This window comes from Rattus norvegicus, chromosome 13 (assembly GCF_021556685.1).
Source record: "Rattus norvegicus strain SHRSP/BbbUtx chromosome 13, alternate assembly SHRSP_T2T, whole genome shotgun sequence".
NCBI lineage: Eukaryota > Metazoa > Chordata > Mammalia > Rodentia > Muridae > Rattus > Rattus norvegicus.
Window position 1 is genome coordinate 68261146 of NC_141546.1, and position 16684 is coordinate 68277829.

Here is a 16684-nt window from a genome sequence, read left to right on the forward strand (position 1 = left end):
ACACCAGAAAAGGACATCGGATCCCCATTATAGATGGTTGTGAGCCACCATGTGGTTGCTGGGAATTGAACTCAGGACCTCTGGAAGAACAGTCAGTGCTCTTAACCACTGAGCCATCTCTCCAGCAACCACAGACTTTATAGTAGGGGTCACCACACCATGAAGAACTGTATTAAAAGGTCACAGCATGGGGCTGGGGATTTAGCTCAGTGGTAGAGCGCTTACCTAGGAAGCGCAAGGCCCTGGGTTCGGTCCCCAGCTCCGAAAAAAAGAAAAAAAAAAAAAAAAAAAGGTCACAGCATAAGGAAGGTTGAGAACCATTTGTCTAGGGAATTTTCTTAATGTGGGATTGATGTAAGAGATAGACAGACGATGGTTCTAGGGCATATAAGAAAATAATAAACTGGGTGTGGTGGCACACACTTTTAGCCCTAGCACTTGGGAGGCAGAGGCAGGTGGATATCTGTGAGTTCCAGGGCAGCCTGGTCTACAGAGAGAGTTGCAGTAGAGCCAGGGTACGCAGAGCAACCCTGTCTCAAAAAACCCCAAAAATAATGGACTGGAGAGATGGCTCAGTGGTTAAGAGACTGCTCTTCCGGGGCTGGAGAGATGGCTCAGTGGTTAAGAGCACTGTCTGCTCTTCCAGAGGTCCTGAGTTCAATTCCCAGCAACCACATGGTGGCTTACAACCATCTGTAAAGAGATCTGATGCTCTTGCCTTGTCTGGTGTATCTGAAGACAGTTACAGTGGACTTATATATAATAAATGAATAAATCTTAAAAAAAAAAAAAAAAAAAAAGAGACTGCTCTTCCAGAGGTCCTGAGTTCAGTTCCCACATGGTGGCTCACATCCATCTGTAATGAGATCTGATGCACTCTTCTGGTATTTCTGAAAGTGTACTCACATTAAATAAATAAATAAATAAATAAATAAATAAATAAATAAATCTATCTTTAAAAACCAAAAATAAATAAAATAAAATATAAAAATAAAACAAACTGATGAAGCCATAAGGAGCAAGCCAGTTAAGTCTCCCTCCTCCACGGCCTCGGCACCAGCTCCCACCTCTGGGTTCCTGCTCTGAGTTCCTACCCTGACTCTCCTCAGTGATGGACTATGATGAGGCAGTATTAGCTAAATAAACCCTTTCCCTCCAGGCTGCTTATGCTCAGTCATGGTGTTCCGTCATAGCGATCGAAGGCCCAAGTAAGACAGAGGAATAATACACACAACAGCAGGCCGCCCTCTTGTTCTCCTCTTCCAGTCCGAGTACAGGAGACCCTGAGAAGCTCAGCCTCACAGAGGTGGCTTCTGAATAAGAGCTGGGGTGTTCTGTGGTCCGGCTGCCCTTCCTCAGAGAAAGGAAGGACGCTCTTCGCCAAGCGTGGGAGGCTCAGAGCTCCCGCTCATCTCCCCCGTCAGCTGACTGGGACGGTGGGAGGAGCCTTGCTGGCACAGACCTTGCCCGTGAGTTGCTTTCTCAGCCTAATTACTCACTTGTTCTTCCCTTGACGAACCCATTCCTCTGCGACCTGGCGACGTTCGGAGATGCTCAGGGACAGGCCTTCTCCCGTGGTGCCGTTCACTGTTTTAAACGAAGAATCGGTTAGTAGGACCCCAATGCTTTTTGTTCCTCTGATCCTAAGTCTGAAAGGATTCGGTGTGAAACCCTTGCAAGAGAGGAAGGGGCACAAAAATAAACAGAGATGGAGCCTGGAGGGGGCGCACTGCTTGTCCATTTTTACTTCAGACTTGATCCTTTTTTCTTCCTTCATCTAGTCAAAAACAGTCTACTGTGACTTTGGTTAGAAATCGCTCCTTGCCATTAGGGATAGATGGGAATTAAAAAATATATTTTTACTTCTGCGTATCTGTGTACATGTATGTGCCCGGGGGAGCATGTTTGATCTGGACCTGGGGCTATGTGGTGGTTGTGAGAAGCTGATGTGCTTGGAATTGAACTCAGGTTTTTTGCAAAAGTGGCAAGGGTCTTAACCATTGAACCACCTCTCTAGTCCAGTGTTTCGTTTTTGTTTTTGTTGTTGTTGTTGTTGTTTTTTTTTTTTTTTTTTGGTTCTTTTTTTTTCGGAGCTGGGGACCGAACCCAGGGCCTCACGCTGGAAGCGCTCTACCACTGAGCTAAATCCCCAGCCCCTGTTTTTGTTGTTTTTTTAAAGGCAGAGTGTTACACTGTATCTCAGGCTGGCCTTATCCTCCTGCTTTAGCCTCTTACCTGCTAGGATTATAGGTGCACGCTACCTACCACATTGAGTTCATTTGCATTTATTTTTTTGTAATTATTTTTTAACTCCTTGTAAATGTATTTTTCCTTTATTCTTCTCTCATATAATACACCCCAATCCCGGACTCCTCTCCCTCTAGTCAACACCTCCTCCTCACCTCCCCTCTCTCCCAGATCTACTGCTCCTGTTTCCCTTCAGAAAAGAGGTCTTTCTTTCTTTCCTTCTTTCTTTCTTTCTTTCTTTCTTTCTTTCTTTCTTTCTTCCTTCCTTCCTTCCTTCCTTCCTTCCTTCCTTTCTTCCTTCCTTCCTTTCTTCCTTTCTTCCTTCCTTTCTTTTCCTTGCTCCCTTCCTTGCTTCCTTCCTTCCTCCTGGACAGGGTTTCTCCAAAGTGCTGGGATTAAAGGCCTGTGCCACTTTGCCAGGCCCTGTATCAGGGAGCTAAACTGTTACTTAAGCAGGCTTTGTTGTTACTTTACCCCCTTTTGGTTTCATGACTTCACCAGTTTCTAGGGCACAGAGTTTTGTCTCTAAGTGGGGGGTAAAAACACTGTATTTGTTGGCACACTGCTAAACGAGGTGCTCTACGGGGAAGCCGCAGACCTAAAATCAGTGAGCCTACACATTTGAAATTTTTAGTTTTCCTAGCAGGCTCTGCCATGACCTCTGACACATGCTGTATGACCTCCTGGTCAGGTAAGAACTATGACTTGCTAAGGCCCAAGCTAGACACATCCAGAAAACTCTAAAGATGACTTACCGAAAATGTTCTTCACTCCCTGTTCCTTCACCAAGTAATCCACATACTGACCAATGACAGGAAAGTTGATTTCTCTAAAAGACGGGCAAATAGGGAATAATGCATATTTAGTCTACTTTTTTAGATGATTCTTCAACCAATTCCTGGCTCACGAACTGCTCGTATTAATTAATAATTATTAAAAATCTACTCCAGGGTTGGCTACATAGCTCAGTTGATAGATGGCTTGTTTAATATGCACAAGTCATAAACTGGTGGTAGTGATGCATGGGGTGTGTGCGTGCGTGTGTGTGCACCCACACGGGTAGAGGCCACTCCCCTTTGGGGAGTCTGTCCATCATGTGGGTCCCAGGGAGTGAACCAAATCATCAGGTTTTGGGTGTGGCAAACACCTTTACCCACGCAGCCATCTCATTAGCCTTGCCTCCCTTCTGGAGAAACTTTCCGGTTCTGGTGTAACCCAACATTCCCAGAGGTGTTCCTGCCACTCGAATCCTAACGTAAGTAATCCAGGACTTGGAGCTAAGCAAGCCTCCAAATGTCTCTGCCAGCTTTTATTTAGAAATTATGACCTGCTCTCTCTGTCCATCATGTGGGTCATCGTGGGAAGGCTCAGCCGTTAAGAGCACTTTTCGCAGAAGACCTAGGTTTAGTTCCTGGCCCTTCACAGTGCCTCACAGCATCTGAAACTCTAGTTTCAGTGGTCTGGGATCCTCTTCAGACCTCCTCAGGCAACAGCCCCGCACACAGTACACATACACACACAGAGGCAAACACACATACATATAAACCAGAAACGAACAAACCATTAACAGAGAGACCTTTAACTGAGATGCTGAGGAGTGACCTCCTACTGGGAATGCCTAGGACTGAATGTGTCTAGAGTTCCAAAAGCAAATCCCTGTGCTTCCTTTGCTGGGAGGAGCACTGTTTTGGATATAACCTTCATATTCTCCTTTTCTTCACTCTTTCGTGTCTCAGCTGAGCTCTCTCAATAAGATGTACATTTACAATGTCCAGTCACAGGTCTCATGTAGCTCAGGCTGGCCTCTCCCTAGGTAGCTGCAGCTGGCCCTGAACTCCAGTTAGTCCTGCCTCAGCTCCTCAGCTGCTGACATCACAGGCATGGTCTAAGACAACTGGCCGAGCGCCTGCATTTTAACAAACTCCCCGTGCGACCTGCCTGTACTTCTCAGTCTGAAGTGCAAAGAAAGATCAGATGCGTAAGGTGATAAGGGCGCTTTCCCTTAATTTAGAAATAAATGGACTAAAAAACCTGCACTCAATGGCCTACCATTATAATAAGTTAAGGTGGCAGCCGGCAGTGAGGGTGAATGCCTTTAATCTCAGCATTGGGAAGCAGAGGCAGGCAGATGTCTGAGTTCAAGGCCAGACTGATGAGTCCCAAGACAGTCAGGATTACACAGAGAGACCCTGTTTTAAAAATAAAACAAACGGGCTGGGGATTTAGCTCAGTGGTAGAGCGCTTACCTAGGAAGCGCAAGGCCCCGGGTTCGGTCCCCAGCTCCGAAAAAAAGAACCAAAAAAAAAAAAAAAAAAAAAAAAAAATAAAACAAACAAATGAACAAACAAACAAACAAACAAAAAAAACAAATAAAAAAGGCAAATTAAGGTAGGGTGGATGGATGACCACCCTAAGAGTAAAAATTCAAAGGTGAGTCTGGGTTTACTGTTGCAGAACCATGGTTCCATTGCCAGGAACACAGCGAACCTGTTGGCCATCATTTCTGCTTTTGTATAGGAGGACCACAGGCTAATTTGGGTTTAGCTTCATTATCATTCTTTTCATCTTATTCCTTAAACAGCAATAAAAAAAATTGGAATTCATCTAGAAAACAGACATCAAAGGGTATTTTGGCCAAGGGAATGGAAACAAAGAGAGAATAGAAAGGGGCAGATCCTGAGATGAAAGGAAAAGATACTAATGGCATAGACCACATTGTGGGTGATGATTGCCCACAGTCCAGAGGCAGGAAAGGGGTGCTTAAGGGATAGATTTAAAAAAAAAAGTCACCAATTTAAAGCCATGAGAGAAGGGCACTTTTTATAGTGGCTCAGGCCCCAACATAATACTGTCTCAGTCACTTGTGCTTCACAAAACAGGAAACTTTGCCTTCAGGCTCCCAAATCTCCTGTGATACTTTGTAACTCTCACTGTATGTTAATGGAGTCAAGGAGTTTGTGTAAACACAAGTTACTAACACCTGGAAGCTGTGGCCAAGTTAAGAATGCATCAGGGTTCAGAGCAGTGGATGGTAAATCCTAAGAAGGGGTGCTGGGAAGCAGTCATGGGGCTGGGTTTGGAGGGACAGCTGGGGTGAAACTCTACCTCCTCTTTCCTCCCCCTCAGTCAGAGCTGCCGTTATGTCTGGGTCTGTCCTGGCATGTGCCTCTTTCTAGGGAGCTGGTTATACCCCTCAAGCAGATGTAGGCAGGTGAAAGTCAAATTTCTTCTCCTTCCTTGGTAAACTTTACAGTTTTGTTTTTGTTTTGCTTTTGGCTCAATGGGAAGGGGTTCCCCCTATATCCACCCCCTTCCCTGCCACACACCTTCAGGCTGCCCTGGGTGACAGACAATTCTATCTGGGCTCCTAGGTGATGCATGATCTGTCTTTTTAAGAAGACAGCTCAGTCTGGGGATGTTTTTAAATGCTTTTAGGAATGGTTGAAACACTAGAGTTTCTAGGGCAGTGGAAGAATCATCTAGAAAAGCTTCTCAGCCTATGCCCCTTTGGAATGTCTGCAAAGGCTGGAAAATGGCAACCCATGAGAACAACTTCTGTTTGTCTTTCAGTGTTAAAACTCCTTTTGCATACAGAAGGGCTTTTTTGGGCTGGGAACGTTGCTTAGTTGGTGAAATATTTGCCCTGCAAACAGAAGGACCTGAGTTTGATGTACAGAACAGATGTAAAGGCTGGAGAGATGGAGCAGCAGTTAAGAGCACTGACTGCTCTTCCAGAGGTCTTGAGTTCAAATCCCAGCAACCACATGGTAGCTCACAACCATCTGTAATGGGATCCCATGCCCTCTTCTGGTATGTCTGAAGACAGCAACAGTGTACTCACATACATGATATGAAAAACAAACAGAAAAAGAACGGATATAAAAATATATCAGTGCCGAGAGGCAGCAGCAGACCCCTGGGGCTCGCTGCTCAGTCAGTCTAGACTAATTGTTGAGTTCCAGGCCAGTGAGACTCTGCTTCAAAAAACAAGGTGGATGGCACACAGAGAAGAATATTTTGAGGTTGTTTTCTGCCTTCCACAGGCACACCTGCATTCACGGACACATACACATGACTGAAAAGCCAGATATCTAACAAGGCTAGGGCTCTCTTTTTTGAGACAGGGTCTCTCTATGTAACCCTGGCTATCCTAGACAGGGTCTCTCTAAATAACCTTGGCTGTCCTGGAACTCACTATAGACTGGGCTGTCAGCAAACTCACAGGGATCTGCCTGCCCCTGTCCCTAGCACGCTGGGACTAAAGGCTCAGGCTACCGTTAGGACTAGGGCTACTTTGTCAAAGAGGAAGATCAGCATCTGCCCTGGTAGAGGTTCCATGTCCAGGCAGTCACTTCAGGCCTTTTCAGATCCCTGCCTAATGCTTGCTGTAGGTTGTAGGACCCAGACACTCAGGAGTCCAGTCACAAACAGACTCAGGGCCTGTAAGGCGGCTCAGCGGGAGGGCACTTGCCACAGAGAAGCGATGGCGTTTGATGGAGAGAAATGAAACTTCTTTTTCTGTTTAGGTTTTTTGAGACGGGGTTGCTCTGCGTAGCTCTGGCTATGCTCGAACTTGCTCTGTGGTCCAGGCTGGCCTCAGAGCACTCAGAGAGCTACCTGACTGGCCTCCCGAGTGCTGGAATTAAAGGCTGCACCACCACCTGGGGTGAAAAAGGAACCCTTTTCCCTTGGCATTTGGGCTCTTCTTACCCTCCCCCACCCCCTTCTAGTTTACCGTGTTGCCCAGTTTGAAATGATCTTCTTGTTCCAGTCTCCTGAGGAGCTGGGACTACAGGTATGTGTTATATTTTTTCCCTTTTTAAAAATTTATTTATCTATTTTATGTGAGTACACTGTCTCTGTCTTCAGACACACCAGAAGAGGGCATCGGATCCCATTACAAATGGTTGTGAGCCACCGTGTGGTTGGTGGGAATTGAACTCAGGACCTCTGGAAATCAGTGCTCCTACCTGCTGAGCCCTCTCTAACCCTGGGACATGTTATTGTACCCAGAAAAAAAGTGACTTTTTTTTTTTTTTTCGGAGCTGGGGACCGAACCCAGGGCCTTGCGCTTGCTAGGCAAGCGCTCTACCGCTGAGCTATATCCCCAACCCCAAAAGTGACTTCTTAAAGTTTCTCTAGCACTGACAGAGCTGCAGGTCCCTGAGTGGAGCTGTCAAGATGGAACTGAACTGTGTAGATGAAATGCCCATCATGATGACTGGCACCCAACGTCCGCTCAACCAAACATGATGACTGGCACCCAACGTCTGCTCAACCAAACATGATGACTGGCACCCAACGTCCGCTCAACCAAACACCCGCTTCCCTTCTCTCTTTTATTTGCCTGCCACCATTAGTCATCCTGTAGTATAGTCACTAGTGAAAGTTCACAGGTCACCTCCGTTAGATGCTGAAGGTGTAAAAGTAAGTAAGACACTTGTTCGATCCTTGGATGCACCTACCCTCAGTAAAACCAGGCAAAGCAGTGCAAAGCCTGCTGGAGGATGCAGGCACAAAACAAAACATTATCCGGGGCTGAAAACAGCTCAATGGGTAAAGGCACTTGATGGATGCCAAGCCTGATCCCCAGAATTCAATCCCTGGGATCTACATGGTGGAGAGACCCGACTCCCACAATCTGTCCTCTGACCTTCATTCGTATGCTGTATGCCCCCACACAGACACAAAATAAACGAATAAAGAAGTTATTGTCATAGTCAATGTGATGGTTTGTATATGCTTGGCCCAGGGAGAGGCACTATTAGGAAGTGTGGCCTTGTTGGAGTGGGTGTGTCACTGTGGGCTTGGGCTTTAAGACCCTCCTCCTGGCTGCCTGGAAGTCAGAATTTGCTAGCAGCCTCTGATGAAGATGTAGAACTCTCAGCTCCTCCTGCACTATGCCTGCCTGGAGGCTGTCATGCTCCTGCCTTGATGATAATGGACTGAACCTCTGAACCTGTAAGCCAGCCCCAATTAAATGTTGTCCTTATAAGAGTTGCCTTGGTCATGGTGTCTGCTCACAGCAGTAAACCCTAACTAAAGACCTAAGACAGTCACCATAAGACAGATAAATTTGATGCACTGTTAAAAGGTATACACAGAGTGCCGTGGGGTCACAGAGGAGAGAGCCTCTAGGCTTTTTATAAAAAGAGAAATAGGGACGAATTCATGATGGAAGGCTTTAGGGATTGGGAAACGATATCACAATTTATGATGCTTAGCACACTGAGAGCTTTGAACTAAAGAGTTAAAAAAAAAACACCAGGCTGGAGAGATGGCTCAGCTGTTCAGAGCACTGACTGTTCTTCCAGAGGTCCTGAGTTCAATTCCCAGCAACCACATGGTGGCTCACAACCACCAACAATGGGATCCAATGCCCTTTTCTGGTATGTCTGAAGAGAGGGACAATGTATTCACATATATAAAATAAATAAATCTTTTTTTTTAAAGAGTTAGGAAATCCCCAGAATCAGGGACTTTCTGACCTGCTGATGCTTCTCCCAGGTGCACAGTGGAATACTCTTTAAAGTTCTCTCACTGGACATCACTCTAGAGGGACAGCTGCTAGCCTATGTCCACCTAACTAGAGTGGTGACTGGGAATATGTCATCACAGCAAGTCGATCTTTCTAGAGAACCACTTACAACTACTGTCTCCTCTGGGCTCACTTATTCTCCTAAAGGTGCCTGTAGCCCTCCCCACCCCCCAAGCTAAAGAGAAAACTTAAATCTAAACCATGTTGTCCCTTGAAGTGTCATGGCTTGTATGGTTGCCAAGCCCAGGCCAGGCACATAAGTGCTGCACTCTCCTCTCCCATCTCTTGCCAGTGTATTTAGCACTAGATGGGAAGATGGACTCCCGGGGAGCGGGGAGGAGGAAACTCCCTTCACCCCTGCAAATGTTTTGATGGGTAAGTAGAAATATTAAAGGAGAAGGTGATAACGGGAAAAAGCAGAGAAAATAGAATGAGTCAAGGTCCGGAGCCTGGAAGGAAAGATGTGCTATTGTTTGTGGAAACAATCCGAAGCAGCAGGAATAAAAGGCAGGTTGTGTGGGACTTGCTATGCTGTCTCGAGAGTTTGGCGTTCAGCTTCAGGCTAGTTCACCTCAGGCTTTAATGGACCTCTGTTCAGAGGCAGGTTCTGACCAGTGGTATGTAAGGGGCCTGAAGCCTGCATCCCCATCAAATCCCCATGCATGCCCATGTGGTACTGGAACAACTGGCGTAAGAACCATGCAGTGAGAAGGCAGGCTTTAGGAGAGTCAACAGACTCCAGTGAAGGAGAGGGACCTGCCAGGTTTCTAGGACATTTACTAGGCTACCCGGTGGAGCTGAACTGGTGGGGCAGGTACTTTACAATGTCTTACTAAGTGGTTAAACTCAGGGTTGCTAGTGGCATAAGAGCGGAGGTCTGTGGCCACTCGAGCTCCATAGAGGTTGTCTGACTGAGGTCTTCCTTCGCAGGGGATGAAGGGTGGCTTTCTTCTTATCTTTTGTCTGTGTGCTTGTATCTGGATATGTTCCCATGTGTGGGAATGGGTGCCACGCAGGTCACAGGATAACCTCAGCTATCAGTCCTCATGGTGTACCTCGGTTAAGACATGATCTTGTTTGCTCTTGTGTAATCCAGGCTAGCTAGCCCCAGGGCTTCCCAGGGTTCCTCTGGCACTATCTGCTATGCTGGGATTAACAACAAGTGCTATCATGCACTTTTTAATGTGAGTCCTGGGGATTTAAGTGCTTTATTTACTATTTACTTGGCCATTTCACTGGGCTAGTAACAGTTTTTATTTTTATTATTATTTTTTTAAATGCGTGTTTGGTGGTTTTAATAGGTCTGACCTCCCCCCACCCCCACATAGATTGGGTCTTAACACATACATACATACATACATACATACATACATTCATACATACATACGAAAAGTAAGGCAGTCATTTGGGATCATGGAGGCTTTTCTGTTGCAAGCCAGCTTAGAAACACTATCATAATGGCTGATCTCCTAGAGGGACTCTATTAGATTCCAATGCCTTACATTAGATGTAATGTTTTGGAAACACATCAGAAGGGCAGATTTTCCTGTGGCTAAATAGGCTGGTGCCCACTTGTTCTTGGGTATTCTAAGCTTTTTGTGTGTATACAAGTGGTTTTGTTTTAATTTTTTTAGATTTATTTACTTAACATGTATAGGAGTTTTGCCTACATGTAATTCTGTGCACACCGTGTGCATGCCTGACACCCTCAAAGGCCAGAAGAAGGCATCGATACCCCAGACTGTAGTTACACACAGTTGTGAGTTACCATGTGGGTGCTAGGACTTTAACCCAGGTTTTCTGGAAGAGTGGCCAGTGCCTTAACCACAGAGCCGTCTCTCTAGTCCCTATAAGAGTATTTTGATGGAGCGAGTGGTGAGAGAGCAAAGAGTCAACATAGCTCAGTCTGTTGTCTTTCCCTCCCAAGTGCTGAACTTGCAGGAGAGCATAAATACCCCCCACGCCTCCCTCTGGCTCCAGAGACCTGTTAGTTATCTCTAGTGCTTTGGGTCTGTGGCTCCAAATAACGGCAGAATAGGGCACACAGCGGCTCCCCGAGTGTCCCGGATAAAAAGTAAGGCTGTCTGGAGAGTCCGCTTCTGAGGTTAATGTAGCAAGTGGACGAAATGTGCTGAGCTGGGACACAGACAGGGCCTTACTTGTAGCAGGAAGTAAATCCAGCCTGCCCGTGTAGTCACATGCCTCCTGCTTATCTACGAGACAAGTGGCTAATGCATTGAGTAAGAGCTGATTTCAGCCTTTCTCAGAAGCCATGGAAAGGGAGAAGTAACAGAAAACAAAGACCAGCAGAGTGATCTGCAAAACACTTCAGCAAGTTAGATCCAGGGAGGATGGGAGGTTTTCATACATCTTACAAGTCTTGGGCTCCAAATATCTAAGGGACCCATGATGTGGCCACCTTTGAATAAGAATTAAAAGTGCTTATTAGGTTTACAAATTTAGGAATAGAAGCCCCCAAAGAAAAGCCTTTAAGAAGGAGTATTATTTGGTCCATCTTCCTCTAATCCTTGCCTCTTGCCACAGTGACAATTCAAACCCATTGTCCTATGTGCAGTGGGCAAGCACTGTCATAAGGATTATCTTACTAATGTTCATCAGTTTGCCATGTAGGTCTAGTGATATTTTTTTTCTTACAGGAGGAGGAAGCTTAAAGAAGCCAGAATTCACCTCCAATGGGTCAATGACTCTCAGATGGGGAAGTGCCTGCTCCCGTCGTGTCGGGTGTCCAAGAAGGAGTTATGTGCAATGCAAAATCATGTGTGGCGCATGGCCATTATCGTGCAGGCAAAGGGTCTGTCCCAGGCTGCGTCTAGAAGTCAAGACACCTGTGTGAGACACTCAACAACCATCAGCTACCTGGAGGCTGTCTTCCCTCCTTCCTCCGCCCCCACCTCCCAATCGGTTTCTGAATGAGCTTGGAAAGATGTCTGATGAGTCTACCTTGCTGACGTCTTTCCCTTTCTCACAGCATATGGTTCGCCTAAGACCCGGGTCCTTGTAAATTGTACGTGAACTTGACACAGAGTCATTTGGAGAGAAGGACTTAAAAACAAAGCTGTGTCTTTAATCTTTGCACTTGGGAGGCATAAGTAGGTGATGAGTTTGAGGCCAGCCTGGGCTACACAGTGAGTTCCAGGACAGCCAGGGCTATGTCCAGAGACCTTGTCTCAGAAAGAAAGAAAGAAAGAAAGAAAGAAAGAAAGAAAGAAAGAAAGAAAGAGGGAGAGAGAGAGAGAGAGAAAGAAGGAAAGTAAGTAAGAAAGAAAGACACAAAGATTTGCCTATAGGCAAGTCCACAGTGCAGTTTCTAAGTGACTGATTGCTATAGGAAGGCCCAGCTCATTGTGGGTGCTGCCATCCCTGGGCAGGTGGCTCTTGGGTGCTATAAGAAAGCAGACTGAGTAAGCCAGTAAGCAGCACCCCTCCATGGCCTCTGCATCAGCTCCTGCCTTGTGTGCGTTTCTGCCCCGCCTGCCTTTGATGATGAACTGTGATATGACGTGTAAGCAGAATAAATCCTTTCCTCCCCAGCTTGCTTTTGGTCATGGTTCCATCGCAGCAGCAGAAACCCTAAGGCAAGTCCATGAACAGCCTGCTTTGCTTCCCTTGGGCAGTGTGTTTTGATAGATGTGTGTAATATGATGTGGCCGCATTTCTGAGTACACGTGTCTGTGGGTCCGTGTTTGTATGTGCATAGACATGTATGTCTTCCTTAATTGCTCTCTGCTTTGTTACTGTTATCTTTTGAGGTAGCATCTGCACTAAACCTGCAGCTTGCTGACTCAGACGGACAGACCGGCTTGTCCGCAAGCCTCAGAGATCCTCCCGTCTCCACCTCTGCGATCCTGGGATTGCCTGATTTTCACACAGATGTTGGTGATCTGCATCTGGGTGCTCAGGCCTGTGCAGCAAGCACGTTTCCAGTCAAGCCGTCTCCTCAGCACCCTCCCCCACTTTTCGAAGGTGAGTTCCGTGGATCAAACCTAAGCACAGACTCTGCAGTGAGCCACACTGCCAGCCACTCAATGATGCGAATGTCCAAAATGACAGGCTCCCTAAAGGAACAGGGACAGTACTAAGACAGGGTTCTCCTCCATTCCACCAGCCCTATCTGGGCTTAAAGGCACCGGGAGAATTTCCTTCCCTCTTCCTTTTCCACTGTGATGACTTTTCTGACTTAGGAGGTCAGGTACACTGCAGAAACCACCTTTTGGTAAGACCACCCCAGCAGAGGTTCAGGGACTATTGGAGCTTCTGACCTTTTCAGTGGCTGGGAACAGGTCCCCCTCTGTCCCTCTCTGTCCCCCAGTGATAGTTACCCATTCTCTGTCATTGGAGTGATGGTGGCAGCAACAAGACCCTGGAGTTTCTTCTTAGGGAAGGCCATCAGGCTGTTGGAAGGTCTGGAAGACACGGTATCATTACTCTGTTTCTTCAAGGAATGTCAATTAATGGTCAAACCCCCAGGCCAAAGTTCATTCCCAGTTAAGAACCATAAAGTAAACTTACAAGATAGAAACAGTCAGAACAAGTAGAGGAATGTAAAAATTTAGAGCCGAACTATATAGGTGGGAAAACTTTAAATACAAAGGGTGGGTGGGCCTAGAAAATTACTATCTGGAAGTCTTCCCATTTTAGCTGGAAAAACCCAGCCCTGAGAAGGAAGCGGAGGAAAAATCCAGCAGACGCAGGCCTGGAGATAAAACTTAACTCAGCGGCCTCAACTGTACAAGGTTGCTATTGCTTAAACAGAATATAGTTAGAAAGAAGGCGCTCTTTTCTTTCTTCCCTCTCTCTTTAAAGATTTATTTATTTTATTACATATGAGTACACTGTAGCTGTCTTCAGACACACCAGAAGAGGGCATCAGATCTTATTAAAGATGGTTGTGAACCACCATGTGGTTGCTGGAAATTGAACTCAGAACCTCTGGAAGAGCAGACGGTGCTCTTAACCACTAAGCCATCTCTCCAGCCCAACACCCAGTTTCCTGCTCACGTGTGATGGCTATGTAGGTGACTGAATGAGACAATCGGATTGATGGCAAATTCCCTGATCGATACTCCCCGTGGGAGCAGGCAGCCTCATTTCATTCGTCCATGTGGGACTGGTGGAGCTTTCCCCTGGGCAGAGTGAACCCAACCATCCTAATACAAGTGGAAGACCCAACAGAGGAAATGAACATCCCAGGAAAGAGACTGGATTCCGCAGGCAGGCGGAAATGCCTGCTGCAAGTCTCCGCCTGTCATTCCTACGGCCATGTTAACCCAAGATACCCAAAGTGAACACCATCTTAGCTTTCAACCTTACAGGGTAGCCCCAGCATCAGGCTGAACCCTGGCTCCACCATTTCTCTCTATGCTTCTTTTTCCCTCTGTAACGAGGACGCCAGGAACTGTGTTGATAGGGTAAAGTGAATGAATTGACACAAGGTTCTGGCGGCTGTGCCAGGTACCTGCTCGACGCTCTCTGCGAAGTTCTGTCTAGTGGGAGCAGTCACTGGTGTGTCCGCCTCCTCCCAACGCTCAGCACTTTAGCTCCCTGAGGTCCCCAGTCACTTAAACTCTGTTATCTTCTTACCTGGAACTTCTTCCTTCTCCTCTCCTGCCTGTCTTATGACATACCCCGTGCTATCTTTTATCTGGCTCAGCCGTGATCATCAACCTGGGTCCAAGAAGGTTAAATTGATAAGACGCTGAGTGCTTGAACCAGTCAGCTTAAGCATCCAAGAGCAAATGGTTGGCTCTGGCTACCTAGGCTCCCATCTTCTTGTGCTTCTGGCTGCATTCATTTCATATTTAATCAGAACATTCTTTAAGTTCTGATTCGGAGGCTTGTATGTCTTTTAAAGCTATTAAATGAGTCACCACTTAGATGCAGTTTGAGTAGTTAGAAACATAGGGCCTGTGGGAGAAAAGGAGGGGGGCTGGCAATCACCGTGACACCCCTGGAACATCCACGTTTCTAATCCTGTCTTGATCCTAGTCAGATGATGAGTCAAACTCCCTGGCCTGCCTGGAAGGCTTCTTCATGCCTACAGCATACAGCTCTACCGCTCAAACCCATGCCTGAGGCCACCACCTGTCTCTCCCTGTGACTTCTCTATCCTCCACAGCAACTGTCTCCCACTTCGATCCCTTCAGCGTAGCACACTTTTCAAACTCATGTTTAAGAGTCAAGGAATTACCATGCATCTGAGGACCAGCATCTAGAAGGTGGAGGCAAGACGGTCAGGAGTTCAAACCCATCTGTGGCTACTTATGAGTGGAGACCAGCTGGAGTTACGTAAGACCCAGTTTTAAGGACATCAAAACAAAACAACAAAACCCAGAGGATTCAGCTGGGCACGACGACACACACCATTGATCCCAACATTTGGGAGGCAGAGGGAGTGGATCATCGAGTTCCAGGCTAGCCTGGGCTACTTAGAGAGTTTCAGGACAGTCAGGGATACATGATAGAAATACCTAGTTTCAGAAAAGAAAAGAAAGGGAGGGGGGAGAAAAGATTTCTTGATTCTATAAACAGAAAATAATTTAACTTCAGATTTCCTCCTGAACTGTTGCTTTTCATTAAACCCCCAGAGTTATAAGCAGGATATACAATCATTTCTGTTCAAGACTTGGAGGCAGGAGGATCAGAGTCTGAGGCCAGCTTGAGATACAAGAGATTGTATTCCAAGGAAACACAAGCCACAATCCTGGCACTTGGGAGGCAGAGGCAGGCAGATCTGAGTGTCTGGGGCCAGCCTGGTCTACAAGGAAAGTTCTAGGACAACCAGGCCTACACAAAGAGACCCTGTTCTCAACTCCGTCCCTCCCCCAACAATGAAACCAAACAAAAAAGTCAAGTTTTAACAGCGAATAACCAATATTTTTATAATGCAAATCTTAAGATCAACTTGGGAGTATTAAGCTTTGAAATATTTCATAGTTTGAACTAAGAGCAAATAATCACAATGCTCATACGCCCATGACTTAGGGTGAACTTGGGATGTTCTTCTTGAAACGCTGGGTAAGCGGTAGTGCCCTGGAAACCTCACGTAGGAATGCCAAAGCACAGACAAAAAAGTTGGCATTTAAAACCACCAAGTTTTAAAAGGGAGGAGGGGGAAGTGATGTAGTTCTGAAGGAGAATGACTTGAGAAATACTTGGTAAACTAGAAATGCAGATATTGAAAAACACGAGACACGAAATACAAGCAACCTCTCCTCTAAGAGATAGGCGTATTAGAGTTAATGGCTAAACTCCCTTCTACTCAAAGGCTAAGAGACTGATTCAGACAAGGGTTCCCGGAGGCCAGGCAACGCGGGTCTGCAAGGAAACCCCGACTGTCACTGGCCCCAAGGCAACAGGGTCGCTCGCCTCACACTCCCAAGCTTCCCTGCCCAGCATACCTACCTTCACTCCTCTGGTCGGCGGCGCCGCGCTAACCTTGGCTACCGAGTTGTTCCTGTGCACTGGGGACCCGGTCTCCACCGAGCAGCGCCGTTGCGCTTTTATCTCAGGGGCTGCGGGACCATGTGCGGCTGCGCGGGGAGCCTGGGGGTTGTAGTTCCACTTCGGCCGGGCGCTGTTTCACGGGATGGAATCCCGAGACAGTGCACTAGTTGCTCCTTCCTGGGTGTGGCCAGAGCCTATTTTCAGAAAGGTTCCTGCACCTCTTGGACACCCACTGTACTTACTACTCCTGGAGTTCTCCGGTCCTGTAAGAGCGAGTCTTGGCTGCACGGGATGTGAGATGTTGTGTCACAAACGATCTCTAGGCTGACACTGCTCCAGCGCTGCTCTTTTCTTGTAGGAAAAAAGGAGAAGCGAGGAGAATTTTAGAGTGGATTATAGGCCACTGGTGGCTGTGCACGCTTTTAATCGCAGCCC

The 16684-nt window shown here is 46.7% G+C and overlaps 1 protein-coding gene across 2 annotated transcripts in view; it reads right to left on the bottom strand.

Moving 5' to 3' along the window:
* Positions 1–16282, bottom strand: part of Npl (N-acetylneuraminate pyruvate lyase) — a 42179-nt gene extending 25897 nt beyond the window's left edge. Inside the window, exons 1-4 of one of the 2 annotated variants that reach the window (XM_087580832.1) lie at positions 16208–16282; positions 13126–13209; positions 3003–3076; positions 1500–1587 (exon numbers count right to left, since the gene is read on the bottom strand). In XM_087580832.1, coding sequence (XP_087436958.1) covers positions 1500–1587; positions 3003–3076; positions 13126–13193 — 230 coding nt within the window. In that variant the 5' untranslated portion in view covers positions 13194–13209; positions 16208–16282. 2 annotated transcript variants of the gene reach the window in all.
* Between the last annotated feature and the right edge of the window lie 402 nt (positions 16283–16684).